This window comes from Sporisorium graminicola, chromosome SGRAM_18 (genome assembly GCF_005498985.1).
Source record: "Sporisorium graminicola strain CBS 10092 chromosome SGRAM_18, whole genome shotgun sequence".
Classification (NCBI taxonomy): domain Eukaryota; kingdom Fungi; phylum Basidiomycota; class Ustilaginomycetes; order Ustilaginales; family Ustilaginaceae; genus Sporisorium; species Sporisorium graminicola.
Window position 1 is genome coordinate 299990 of NC_043727.1, and position 13619 is coordinate 313608.

The 13619-nt window shown below is 59.3% G+C and overlaps 5 protein-coding genes across 5 annotated transcripts; 3 read left to right on the forward strand and 2 right to left on the reverse strand.

Annotated features, from left to right (window-relative positions):
• Positions 1-658: 658 nt before the first annotated feature.
• Positions 659-3016, forward strand: EX895_002906 (uncharacterized protein; the record flags this gene model as incomplete). Its single annotated transcript, XM_029883504.1, has 1 exon — positions 659-3016. One exon carries the CDS (start codon positions 659-661, stop codon positions 3014-3016), a length of 2358 nt encoding a protein of 785 aa, XP_029740181.1.
• A 164-nt stretch (positions 3017-3180) lies between these two features.
• Positions 3181-4329, reverse strand: EX895_002907 (uncharacterized protein; the record flags this gene model as incomplete). Its single annotated transcript, XM_029883505.1, has 1 exon — positions 3181-4329. One exon carries the CDS (start codon positions 4327-4329, stop codon positions 3181-3183), a length of 1149 nt encoding a protein of 382 aa, XP_029740182.1.
• A 361-nt stretch (positions 4330-4690) lies between these two features.
• EX895_002908 (uncharacterized protein) lies at positions 4691-6511 on the forward strand (the record flags this gene model as incomplete). The annotated part of the gene is made up of 1 exon (XM_029883506.1): positions 4691-6511. The coding sequence occupies one exon, from the start codon at positions 4691-4693 to the stop codon at positions 6509-6511; it is 1821 nt and encodes a 606-aa protein (XP_029740183.1).
• Positions 6512-8221: 1710 nt separating this feature from the next.
• Positions 8222-10195, forward strand: EX895_002909 (uncharacterized protein; the record flags this gene model as incomplete). The annotated part of the gene is made up of 1 exon (XM_029883507.1): positions 8222-10195. The coding sequence occupies one exon, from the start codon at positions 8222-8224 to the stop codon at positions 10193-10195; it is 1974 nt and encodes a 657-aa protein (XP_029740184.1).
• A 514-nt stretch (positions 10196-10709) lies between these two features.
• Positions 10710-12404, reverse strand: EX895_002910 (uncharacterized protein; the record flags this gene model as incomplete). The annotated part of the gene is made up of 1 exon (XM_029883508.1): positions 10710-12404. One exon carries the CDS (start codon positions 12402-12404, stop codon positions 10710-10712), a length of 1695 nt encoding a protein of 564 aa, XP_029740185.1.
• Positions 12405-13619: the final 1215 nt, after the last annotated feature.

Consider the following 13619-nt stretch of genomic DNA (forward strand, 5'->3'; position numbering starts at 1 on the left):
ACAAGGTGTCACGTGTCACGCGAGCCAGAGTGTAGGTCAAGTTCGTAGAATACTGATCATCGAGGGATCAACGCAGAGGCAGAGGCAGAGGCAAGGCAAAGGCAAAGGCAAAGGCAGAGGTAGAGGCAGAGGTAGAGCTGATGTGTTGGAGTGGACTCGCCTCGTCACTCGGACGAGAGAACAAGGCGAGCCATGGTCGTCTGATGCCCGATTTGAGGTGAAATCGAAAAAAGTGCAAAGGGAACGAATGCGGATCTCCGCCTTTTTGTGTGGCTCTGCAGGAGTGTTGCATATTCATGTGTCCAACCTGCTTCGAGCGGCAACCTTGATCGCTTTCCACCATCATCCTCTTATTCCGCATCCTTGTATCATTATTACTATCTGTCCCATATCCAGCATCCGGCAGCGCGTTAGACCATCCACAGCCCCGACCAAACATCAGGATCCACGTATCACACTACACTCGCTTGGACTTGGACTCCCTTCACCATTCTGTACTACTAATCGGTTTACTCGCATCGCTACCCTACGCCTTGAGTCTGCAAGTCGCACAACTCGCATCGTTCTTACCAGCATCGAACTCCACAGCCAAGCGTTACTCCACTCTCAGCACATGTCTCTCGGGCTGTAAATAGGGTCTGGCCCTTGATCCAGCAGCATGATCAACTTCTTTGGCGGTAAGGCGCCGTCAGCATCCAAGCCTACAACCTCGACGACCAGCACAACTACAACCAACGGCAACCGTGCAACAGCCTCTGCTACTGCTACTGCCCCCGCTCAGCCCCTGCTCAAAAAGGCCAAAGTCGTTTCAGCCTCCCCCGTCACGGTCGTCACCACTGTCAAACGCAAACTAGCACCGCCCAAACCCGCAGAGCCTCGTGATCCCATCGCCGCTCTCTCTGGATACAACTCCAAGAATGCCTTGCCCGAAGAGAAGCGCCGTCGCATCATCGAAGAGAGGCTCGCCACACAACGTCAAAAGTCGATCGAAACCAGTCTAGAGGCGCAATTGAGGGCGCCCGTCAAGTCTTCGTCCAAGTCCAAATCCTCCAGCTCGAGCTCCAAACGATCCGCCTCTTCCACTTCCAAGCCCAAAGCCAAAAAGCCTCGCAAGAAGGTTGTAGACTCGGACTCGGACGACCTCGATGACGATTTCGGCGATGGCTACGGCAAATCCTCCTCCCGAAGACCAAGCACCGCTCCTTCCACCCCTCGCGGATCCAAACGTGCCAGCGTTGACCCGTATCCCACCTCGGACAGCTACCAAAAGCTCGGACGAGAGGGGGTCTTGCCCAACTATACCGTGCGGCGCGACATTCTCGCTTCTGTACCGACGAATGCACCTACAAAGCCCATCTCTTCGGCCGACATTGTCACCACCAACATCAAGAGCTACGGCCCGTACTTTCATGGCCTCGGCGATGCTCCTCGGGCTGTGCTCGAGTATCCTGGCTCGGGTGCCTCGGAGGAGTTCCTGCTGCTTGTTCCTAAGGATGCCGACGAGTACGATCCGCTGATGGAGCTCCTTGCTACTGTCCGCGCCATTGCAACGCACTACCTCACGCCTGAACAGCGCAAGGCATTTGGCGCACTCGACAGTCTCGAAGTGTCGAACAATGCCGGCATGATCCTGCCCAGCGCCACCAACGGTGCAAACGCCTCTACCAGCGCAGCCTCCAACACGGTCGCAGCCCTCGCCGACTCGAACGGCATCAATGGAACACGTGCAAAATCCGTCGACTTGCTCGATGGTCAAGGAAGCAAAGCTGAGCGTCGAGAACAACTGGTCGGTGGCGGTGGCGGTGAAGCAGGAAGCAGGACGCCCGAGCCTCATGTGAACGGCATCTCGCAGACCGCACCTGTTTCACCTATGTCGCAGACCGGCAGTGCGAGTGTGACAGCAGGAGGGAGCTCAGTGGCCAAGACGGTGCTGGTCAACAATGCGCTGTTGCGTCTCGACTCACCTGCGCCAACGGAAGCTTCGCTGGCCTCGGACCATTCGTCTGCCACTGTCGATCCGGATTCCATTCTGCGTTCTTTCACCAAAGCACGCAATCGACGCGATGGGCCGCTGTTCATGCGTACGCTTGCACGCTTCAATGCTGCCCTCGTGGCTCTGCGCGATGCAGGTGCGCTCGCAGCCAACATCGCGAGCCTCGGCTCAGCCACGGGTGTACCCGAGGGCATCTGGCGCCTGATCCAGGACCAGGTCTACGCCCGTGTCGTCGGCCCGCGCGTCGAAGAGCTGGGACGATACCAAGCCTTCTCCGATAATGTCTACGGCGAGCTGCTGCCGCGCTTCATGTCTGAGATCGCGCAGCTGACGCACTTGGGACCTGGCAAAGTATTTGTCGACCTGGGCTCGGGCGTGGGCAATTTGCTGATCCAGACGAGCCTCCAGACCGGCGCAGAGGCGTACGGGTGCGAGATGATGCCCATCCCTGCATCGCTGGCGGGCCAGCAGATTGTCGAGGCGCAGGCGCGCTGGGCTGCGTGGGGCTTGCGGGGCGGGGGAGCGGTCGAGGCGTGGACGGGCGACTTTGGCGAGCACACGGGCGTGCGCGACGTGCTCAAACGCGCAGACGTCGTGTTGGTCAACAACTACGCGTTCCTGCCAAAGACCAACGAGAACCTGTCGCTGTTGTTCCTGGACTTGCCCGACGGCGCACAGATCGTTTCGTTGAAGCCATTCGTCCCGCCGGACTTCAGGTTGACGCAGAGGACGCTGAGCAGCCCGCTGGCGATCCTGCGCGTGACCGAGAGGGCGTACACGTCCGGCTGTGTCAGCTGGGCTGACGGCGGCGGGCGGTACTACATCCAGACGGTGGATAGGAGCTTGGTGAGGGAGTTTCTCGAGAGCGCCAACAGTGGCGGCAGGAAGGGCAAGTCGAGATCCAAACGGGACGCCAGTGAGGACGGGGGCGGGTCGGATCTCATGGTGGGCCAGGACGTCAGGCGGAAGCGTTGGAAGGCCGCGATTGAGGAGGATGACGAGGATGAGGATGACGACGTCTAGCAGTGCTTAGGTCTTAGATGATTGTCGTTGCGAAAACGAATACCCAATCAATGCATGTGTGTCCTTTTTTTAACATTCTCTCGGCATTGCTGTAGAATGGTGGTGGTGGATTGAGTGTGACAATTAAACATGCTCTGTATTCATATGGGCAAGGGTATACGAACTCAGACCTTCTCGGCATCCATCAAGCGCATGGCCGTCTCGAACGCAAACAGTGCGGCCGCGTTTGTGGGGAATGCGCGCAACAGGCACGGCAAGAAGCCGGTATAGATGCCCCTGACCTTGCTCCACCAGGGCAGGTGGGAGCCCCTCGCGTTCCAGGCGCTGAGCCATGCGGCTCGGATATGCGTGTACTTGGGGTTGGTGATGCTGTCGGCCATCATGCGGTTCTTGATGACGTCGGCGGGGAAGGCGGTGATCCAGAAGACCTCTGCGGCGAGGCCGCCGGAGACGAACGTGACGGTGGCGGGCGAGAGTGGGATGGACGACGAGGCGAGGAGGCGCTGGAAGTACTCGTACGAGCCGAACATGGCGGCGAACGAGGAGCGGAAGAGCAGTGTGGCGGGGAGGGCGTGCCACAGACCCCAGATGCCGCGGTGCGCGATGATCTGGCGTGTGCAGTCGAGTGGGCCTGTGAATTGCGTCTTGGCCACCGTCGTCGCGGCCGACTGCCCCGGCAGGTGGAGCGTCACGCGCTGCGTCTGCATCTGCAGCTTGGCCTTGAGCAGCTCGACAGGGGTGGTGACGAAGCTGTTCGTCCAACCCGCCATGAGCCCGGCAAGCGCATGGTACTTGATGTCGAGCCCCCTGCCACCAGCATCGTCGTCCTCCTCGTCGCCGAAATTCGGGTTGGTGATGCGTGCAAACAAGCGCCGGTAGTTGTGCAGACTGCCGAGCAGCACCGAGTCAGTCAGCGCCCACCCGAACGCCGGAGGTGTCGCGCCCTTGTACAGCCCGAGCAGCGATTCGCGCCGCGCCAGCTGCAGGAAGCAGTCGAGTGGCCCAGCGTACGTACCCACGGGTGAGCACTGCATGCGCACTTTGATCGTGTCGAACGGGTGGCCGACGAGCAGTTTGGTGAGCCCGGAAACGGTGCCCCCGACGAAACCTTTGATCGAGGCACCGCTTTCCGAGGGTCTAGGTGGTGAGGGTGATGTTGATGATGTAGACAGAAGAGGTGTCGAGGGGTTTGGTGGTGGTTCGGACCATGTGTGTGGCAGAGACGGTATTGATGCAGGTGACGAGGATGAGGCCAAGGTGGAGGAGAGCAAGAGGGCCCCTCCCCACTGTGGCATGAAGGATGCTGTGTACATGGCCCTTCTCCCTCTTTGACTGATACCAGAGCAGTGCTTCGAGAACGTGCGCTCCGATGCTATGAGTGTGATATGGTGGGAGCGAAGGGTGACGACGATGAGCAGTGTCCAGGGTTGTTCGACAGGTTCGAATCAAATCAGCGTGGAGGAAGAATCGATTCTGGAACACTTCGTAATTAATAATCATCAAAAAAAGTCGCATTTCCCGCCTTCCGATTTCTCAGCAAGAGTGTTCCGCGGAGAACACAACGAGGTGTGCACGAACCACAACTTGTTCGCTCTCTCACCTTGCCACTTCCATCATCCACCACGACTGGGGAGCAAAGCTGGCCTTTCTCCCCCCACCACTTAAATACACATCATGTCGTCCATAGCACACCCCAAAACATGGCCGATCCCACTGGCTCAGCACATCCCCACACTCATCTTCATCTCGGTTACCGTGCTAACGTCGACTCTCACTTCGCGCACCCAACCGACGCCGTACATCGATGAGATCTTTCACATTCCTCAAGCACAGCGCTACTGCTCGGCGCTCTCTGGCTCTTCGCTGACGACAGTGGCCGAGGTGTGGCAGAAGCTGCGGGGGGTGGACTACGATGCCAAGCTGACCACGCCTCCTGGACTGTATGCGATCTCGGTGGGGCTGGCACAGCTGATGCCGGGGTGGGGGTGTGGGGATGTTGCTTGGCTGAGGAATACCAACCTGGTGCTGCTACTGACACTGCCTGTGTTGGTTGCGAGAATCGTTCGACAGGATGAGGAGGCAATGCTAGAGACAAGCAGAAGCACGATCCAGCAGCCACCGAAACCGGCAAGGGCGAAAAAAGCCATTTCTAGGTACGCCATTCAACAACTTCAGGCACAAGCAAAGCTCGAACAACCTCCCACTCCCACCACCTCTCAAGATGACCTGACGAACGTTGACCCTCCCACCGTCACCCTCACCAACGGTGCACCGCCTGCACCACCCCAGGCAGCACTCTCTCGGGCACCGAAACGCAAAGAAGCCACACCGTACACCATGGCGGTAGCTTGCACCATCTGCTTCCTTCCACCACTCTGGTTCTTTGGATTTCTGTACTACACCGACCTAGCCTCCATCTGGCTTGTACTAGCCACTTGGACGCTGTACAACGATCTCAACCAACGATCTTCGCTGCGGACGGGGACCATGATTGCAGTGGTGTCGATGTGGGCGGTGCTGGTGCGACAGACGAATATTGTCTGGGTTGTCTTTTGCGCTGGGCAAGCCATACTGGCTCGCGTAGCAAGGCTGTCCGCGCCAGAGAGTAGAGGATTGATCCTCGAGATACGAGGTACGCTTGTGGCGGCGGTGGGTCGGCAGAGGATGGACTTCTGGCGAATAGTGGCGGTGAATGTACTGCCCATGGTGCCGATGCTGGTTGGATGTGCCTGGTTTATTCACTGGAATGGCAGCATTGTGTTGGGCGACAAGACAAATCATCAGGCTGGCGTGCATCTGGCGCAGATGGGGTACTTTTTGGCCTTTGCTTCTGGATTCGGCATCTTTCCCTTGCTGTCCGCCTTGCAAGCCTCACCAACCACACGAGCCAGCTCTTCCAGCCACTCGAGCATTACAGCAGCGATCCGCGCGCCTATCAACACGGTCGCACAAGCAGCATTCGGTTCCACATCCGGTATCGCCACCCTCGCCGCCACGCTAGCAGCATTCTATATCGCCGTCGATCGATACACGCTCGAACACCCGTTCCTGCTCGCAGACAACCGGCATTACACGTTCTACGTCTGGCGCATCTTTCACCGTCCGTACTCTGTGCTCGGCGTCGCCATTGAGCCGAAGTACGTTGCAGTGCCGCTGTACGCCATCGCGCTGACCGCGTGGAACTGTGCCCTCGCCCGCAACCGCAACCGCGGGGTGCTGGTGCGGGTGCTCTTCTGGACAGCGGCAGCAGCGACGCTGGTCCCGACCCCGCTGGTCGAGCCGCGGTACTATTTGCTGCCGTATGTGGTGTTGCGCGTCATGTGTCTGTCTGTAGAGGGGGGAAGCAAGTGGACATGGTTGGCGCTAGAGGTGGCAGTGTATGGTGTGGTGAATGCGGTGACGGTGGGGCTGTTTGTGGGGAGACCGTTCGAGTGGGCCGCGGGGGCGGTGGATGCGGCCAGGGGTGAGGGTACGACTATGCGGTTCATTTGGTAGGTTCCGTCCTGTAAGCACGACGCGCATATCAAAACGGGTGACCGAGCCATCCCATTGTAGTGTGGGGCTGCTAGAGGCATCTTGATGAAAGCATCTGCCAATGCAAGCGGCGACCGACCTCGATGCTCGTACGGCACTCGCAGCACCCAAGTACGGAGAGACACAGAGCGAGCCGTGGAGACGGAACACTTCGCAGCGGAGCCTGGCATCCGGACCGCTCATTGCTTCGGACCGGTGGATGCAAAGCGAAAACCCAAAAAAGGGCCAAAAAAGGTGCCCAACAGCGCGCACATTCGAGTGTCTCACCCGCTGGGCAACAAACACTTCGAACAACACCAGCAGCAACAGCAGCAGCAGCAGCCGTGTCAGCTGATCTCGCATGCCGCGCTACACCCTTTTCGCCTGTGTCGTGCCGAGCGTGCACCGGCGGCGGCAAAAAGGGACCAGATCGGACCGCGGCATCGCTGAGCCAGTATCGTCTGCTCGTTTGCGTGCTTCTACGGTGCGGTGGTCCGGCCCACTCTGCCCATCAGTGGCGTCAATGTAGCCGACTATGCTATGCGAGCGAGCAATGAGAGACGTGCAACACAGGGCTAGACCAGCGGCCAAATCGCCACTTGATGCTGCAGTGTCGTGTCCAAACTCCGACACGGGGCATGTTTTTTGGCAAGCTGTCAGAAACAGCGCCACGGGTCCCGCCAGACAACCGTATACCACGCCTCACTGCCTTTTCCCACATCACACCCCGCAGCTCGCAGCTCGAATGGCTTTTCGGTCGCTGTGCCAGATCCATGAACATACCACGATGACGTTCAGTCCGCCTGTGTGTGCGCGTAAGACAAAAACGGGTGCCGAATGAGGGTCAATCGAGTCGGGTGGGAGAAGGAGGGCAAGCGTCCCACGCGGCGAGGGTGGGGGGGGGGGTGGGGGGGGGAGCTGGTGGGTCGCACGGCTTCAGGAACGGTCTGAAGACAGGCGAATGCGGTCTTCGCAAGGCGTACGGTGTTGGATACAGTGTGCAGTGTGCAGGACAGAGCTAGAAGGAGTGGGGATCGCTGCGCTTCTTGGCGGGCTAGTTTCCCGCATGAATTGGAAGTGGACAGATGTGTGCCCAAAGTGAGAGCTGCCAGTGCTGCCGGTGGTGCGTATGTTCCCGTTGGTGTGTATGTTCCCGCTGGTGCGTATGTTCCCGCTGCTGAACCCTGCAGCTCGTGCTTGGAAAGCCCATGTCACATATAAGCTGGTTTGCTTTCTTCTTCACACTCGCTGCTTGTTCTGTCTCGCGTCGACTTGCGCTGTAGAATAGATGTCAGCCTCTTCACCATGAAGCTCGCCACGCTCCACGATGCGCTCTTCCGCGTCTTTGCTCTCCTTCTTGCTCACCTCCTCTTCACCACTCCTTCGACAGTCTCCCGTCCAAGCCCGCCCGTCGCGCCTCGCAACCCTCCCCCACCGCGCCGCCGCGTCACCGTCCGCCACTACACGCTCAACATCACCTCGACCACGCTCTGGCAAGCCTGCGACCCGTTCGGCCCCACGGTCGTCGTCAACTCCACACTGCCCGGGCCCACGCTTCGCGCCCGCTCGGGCGAAATCCTCCAGATCCGCGTGCACAACTCGCTCGCCCCCGACGAGCGCGCTAACGGTGGCAACGTGACGATGCACTTCCACGGGCTCTCGATGCGCGCGCACCCCGTGATGGATGGCACCATGATGGTGAGCCAGTGGCCCATCCGACCAGGGCGGTGGTTTGAGTACCGCATCCCGTTGACCACCGAGGATCGGGGGACGTTCTTCTACCATAGCCATGTCGGGGTGCAGGCCATGACCGCGTACGGGGCGGTGGTGGTCGAGGATCCGGTGGTGGAGGAGGTGGCGGATCCGAGTACCGCGACGGTTGAGGCCGAGGGCGGCGTGGGGTGGGGGAGGGTGGAGTTTGTCGATGTAGTGGGGGGTGAGGGGTTGGAGGCGGAGGGGAAGAGCTCGCGGTTGAGTCCGTATGAGTACGACGAGGATCGAGTTCTGGCGTTGGGCGACTGGTTCAGCTATAGCTCGACAGCGCGGGTGCAGGAACAGCTGAAGGGCGATCCGTTCGTGTGGCCTGGCTCGGCGTCGAAACTGCTGCTTAACGGTCGGTATTCCCCACCGCCCACCGGAACCGTCCCCGCGTGCAACCAGACCCGAGCGAACAACATCGGCGTCTCATGCAGCTCTGCTCCCCCTCGCTGCCAAACCTCTACCCATGACTACCCCACCATCTACCTCGACTATGCCAAAACCTACCGGCTGCGCTTGATCGGCGCCACGTCGCTCATGTACGTCTCGCTCGCTTTCCTGGCACCCACCGCAACGCCGTACGCCTCGGCCAACGCGAGCAGCAGCGTGGTCGCACAGCGCGTGCGGATGGACACGATGACACTGATCGAAGCGGACGGGTCGTACCTGGACGCATTGGAGGTCGAGCACGTCGAGCTGGCCGCGGGCCAGCGGTACTCCGTGCTGTACCAGAGCCGGAGTCGGGCAGAGGTGGAACGCGATGCGGTGGGCGGGGTGTATTGGGCGAGGGTCGAGTCGCGGTGGCGCGCAGGCCCAAGCATGTGGGTTAGGATTGTGTATCCGGACCTTGACTCTTCGCGCGCCGTTGGGCCTCCGGTGGCGCTCTGGCCGGGGCAGGAGGATGTGCAGCTGCTGCCGGGGGAAACGTTTGGGTGGGTCGCGTCGCAGCTCCGCCCGCTGTCCACGCCAGGCGGGCCAGCGTGGTGGTACTCGGCCCCGATGCCGCCAGACACAGCGGTGACACGGACGGTCATCATCGACACGCAGCAGGTCGCTTTCTACCCGTCGGCCAAAGGCGTCAAATGGGACGAGAACGGGAGGATCTTCAACGAACCCGCCCCGCCCACTGCCGCCCCGTACCTCGTCCGCACCTTTCTGGGGGATATCCGCTTCCCGACCCGCGCGCAGTTTGAATCCGCCATGTACAACCCGACCACGTATCCCTCCTCCTCCTCCTCCTCCTCCTCGAACGGACACGCACAGCAGGCGATCGTGGACGTGAGCAGCCCGGCCGAGGCCGAGGCAGCGGTGCGCCGCAAGTGGAAACAAGGCTACGACAGCGCACTCAACATGTACTTTGCGCTAGCGGGCGAGGTGGTGGATATCGTACTCATCAACAAGCCGTCAGCGCTCTCCGGGAGCGTCGAGATCCACCCGTGGCACATGCACTCGCACAAACACACGACGCGCACCATCCAGCCGGGCACCTTCTCTTTGCAGCGGCTCGAGCACGTGTACGCTTCGTCTTCCACGGCTTCGCTCACCGACGCGTTCAGCAGGCCCGTCGAGCGCGACACGACCGTCGCATACGCCAGCCCGGGCGCTGCATTCCGCAACCAGACCGTACCCCACCCGGATCGCGACGATGGCGGATGGACCGTGCTGAGGTACAAGGTGCAGGCAGACAATGCGGGTGTGTTTCTGTTGCATTGCCATATCCAGTTCCATCTCGAGATGGGCATGGCGACTGTGTGGACCTTGGCCCCGGACGTGCTGGCCAACCGCACGGGCATGTACTGGCCCACGAGACCGCACAAGGGTGAGAACGGCAACACACACCAAGGGTCGGTAGAAGGCCTCGATATGGGATATCTCGAGTTTGACAAGAACGTCTCTGCTGTGTTTTAGGTGACGCTAGTCTTCATCCCTCTGTTTCACTCACGGCCCCGTCGCCATAAGAGCATAGAGAAGCCAAGGACATGATAAGTTGCAGTCGACATTGCACCAGCTGCTCAGCTCGCCGACCTGATGTGATCAAGTTCACCCGCCTGCGCCTGTAGTGAGACTGCCAGCCAAACATGCATGGCGACACCCTCGCCCCACCGAGCAACACACTCACCACTCAAGCCTCAGAACAGGTCGCAGCTACTTCCACAAGCCACTCGACAGTATGAGATTGAACGTCCTTCCCATTCGATTACCACCAAAACAGAAAACAGCTGGAGGATCAAGGCCACACAAGCAACGAGCACGCTTGATCCGACCTATCATCCCTTCTCAGCACCCAACATCCAGAACCTCAAAAGATTTTTCCTTTTTTTTTTCTCTATACACTCCAGCCAGTGGTAACCTCGAGAAGAGCGAACAAAACTGGCTGCTTTGCCCGTACCTCCCTCAGCTAACCCCGTCATACCACCACGCTCTACCAAACCCTGGTCTCGAGCAAGAGGTCCGACTCGGGAGCCAGACCCAGACAAGCACGCATAAAGTTGGTGCAAGCCGCGCGCTGCCTGTTGAGCGAGTTGACCACGTCGGTGCCCGGCTTGACCACGGGCGCCTTGAGCGAGTACGACAGGAGCGAGAGAACCGAGTACATCGAGTTCCACTCCTTGTCGTCGGCGCCGGCCTTGTAGGTGATCCTGGTCATGAGCTCGGCGAGGATGGTCAAGTCCAGCAGGAGCGGCGAGGCCAGCAGCGAGTCCTCGCAGAGGTTGGTGACGTAGAGCCTGTTGCGGCCGCCCATGCAGAGCTCCGAGGTGTAGTCGTCCATGGCCACCTTCTGGTCACCGACGGCGGGCTGGTACTTGATGACGATGCAGTGGTCCGGGTGCTCGCCCTTGTCAGCCTTGCCCTCGGCCGTCTTCTTGCCGGGGACGGCAGGCTTGTACAGCAGGTGATTGGCAGCACAGCAGTCGTCAACCACCGAAGACTTGGAGATCTCCTTGGACTTGAACTGGCGCTGCGAGCTCAGGTTGTAGCCGTCATTGTTACCCAGGTGGTTGTACGAAGCAATCGAGAGCGGCTTGATACCAGCATTGACCAGGAACTCGGCGAGGACCGACTTGACCTTGGTCTGACCAGTCTTGAGGTCGTCACCGCCAATGAAGGCCTTGTGCTTCTCGGCGAGCTCGATGCAGCCGGGCACAAAGGTGTTCTGAGGAGCACCGTTGACGTAAGGCGCGTTCTCGAGGATACAGGCGATAGCAAAGACAGTCGAGGGCGAGACCTCGTCGTGGTTCTGCTCGACCGACTTGAGCAGGTTGTCGGCCGTGTCGTTGACGCCGGGAAGGATCTCGGAGTATCGCTCCGTGTTGGCGGTCCAGACGACGATAACCTGGTCGAGGCTGTTCTGGCGCTTGAACTCACGAATGTCGGCACGGATCTGCTCGACGTGGGCCGCCTTGGACTGGCCGGGGAGGACGTTGTCGGCACGCTCCTCCTGGTTCTGAGCAATGAAGTCAGGGTAGTAGACCGAAGCCAGGGGCTTCATCTCGGCCATGTAAGGAGCGACCTGGCGCTGCAGGTCGTAGTCGAGCACCTTGGCGCGCGTCATGGCCTGGTCCATGGGCAGACCGGAGATGTCCCAACCGCCGAGAACGAGGTCGTTGGGGTGAACCATGGGGAGGACGTTGGAGAAGGGGACCCAGACGTCCTTGCCCGTGGCAGGGTCGGTGCCGAGGCGGATGGTGGAGGCGCGGACGATGGAGCCGTAGTAGTTGGGCACCTGGAGGCCATCCTTATTGTGCCAAGTGATGTTGTGCTTGTTGGCGAGGATGGTGGCGGTGATGGTAGTACCGTTGTTACCACCCCAGCCGACCATCATGAGACCGGTACGGGGCACCTTGCGCTCGGTCTTGAACTGGTACTGGCGTTGGATGGGGGTAGCGACGTACTCGGTGGTGCCATCGTCGTGGCTAAGCTTCTCGACGTGGGTGTTGAGGTACTCGTAGTCCGAGGTGATGGTGTCGGAGGTGTACTTGACCTTGTCCGAGTTGACGCGGATGAACTCGCGCAGTTCGTGGCGGGCGTTGGTAGGGTTGATGGGCACGTTGGCACCATTGCCATTGGCGGCGGCTTGGCCATTAGCGCCGTTAATTCCGTTCGCGACAGGGGCCATGCTAGCGGATGAGGAGAGAGGATGAGGAGATGTGTTCAAAAAGTTGGATTGTTCTTGAGCAATGGCTTTAATGCGCGGCTAGGAAGGCAGGAGCGGTGTGCTTGCTGCCCCTGTAAGAGTTGTGCGACGAGCAGAGCTGGTTGGAGAAAATGATGGGCAACAGTAGAAGTATGCAAGTCCTGTGGTTGAGACAATGACTTGCAAGGACGATTGGGTGTTGTCTTGAGTGTTGGAAAGACGAAGGTCAGTCAGAGATGTGCTGCTGTGAAGTAGACGATGAGACGATGAGGGAGAGAAGGAGAAGCGAGCCGATGAGTACTGACTGGCTTTATAGTGGACGCTGCTTACCGTCTTTGAAAGATCGAGACAAAGACCAAGCCGCAGGCACTAGGGCTGTGAAAGGACGACAAGAGTCAATCGGACGCGACCAGCTTGTTGCTTGCCGGCGCATTTTCGTTCTTTGCTGCCATTTCCTGACGTGGAATCCTTGTTGGATCTTGCCCTGTTCCTGGCACAACAGCAGAGGATCGGAGAGAAAAAGAAAAGGAAAGAAAAGAAAAAGAAATTAACAAGGAGAAATGTTAAAAAAGAGAAGAGCAGCAAGGCACAACAAAGAAGCAAGCTAACCGAGGGAGCTTCAACGTGCTTCAACGTGCGGCTCCTGAATGAAAGCAAGAAAACGAGCCGCACGAGGCACTCAACAATTTTCGAGCAACACGCTGCTCTGTTCGAGAAAGTGAACGTGAAATTTGCAATTGCTTTGTCGATCCTTTTTCTCCGCGTCTCACCAACTTGACCGGCTGGGCCCCGCACAAAAGCCGCTTTCTTGACATCATGCGAGCTTGATGTGCAGACCAGACCACCTTGTCGAGCCTGACCCAATAGCGAAGTATACTTTTCCACAAACCTTCTGTGAGAGCGGGTGAGGCGAGTAGAAGACTTGGCTTTGAGCAGCGCCGGGCGGCGTTGGCCTAATCGATCAAGATGAGAATGCCGCTGCGGCCTTCCAATGGATTCGGGGCGGGCCGTCAAGGAGCAACGAGCGCATCAACTCCGTGGAACTGCCAACGCAGGCAATCAGCGGAGCAGCTCGGAGCAGTTGCACATCCGCACACACGCTTGCCTTGCATAAAGAATTCCAAAGCAGTCAGACAGAGACACAGGCAGACGCGTCGTTGGTGCAATTCGGCAGTAGGCAGTGCCAAAGCGGAGAAT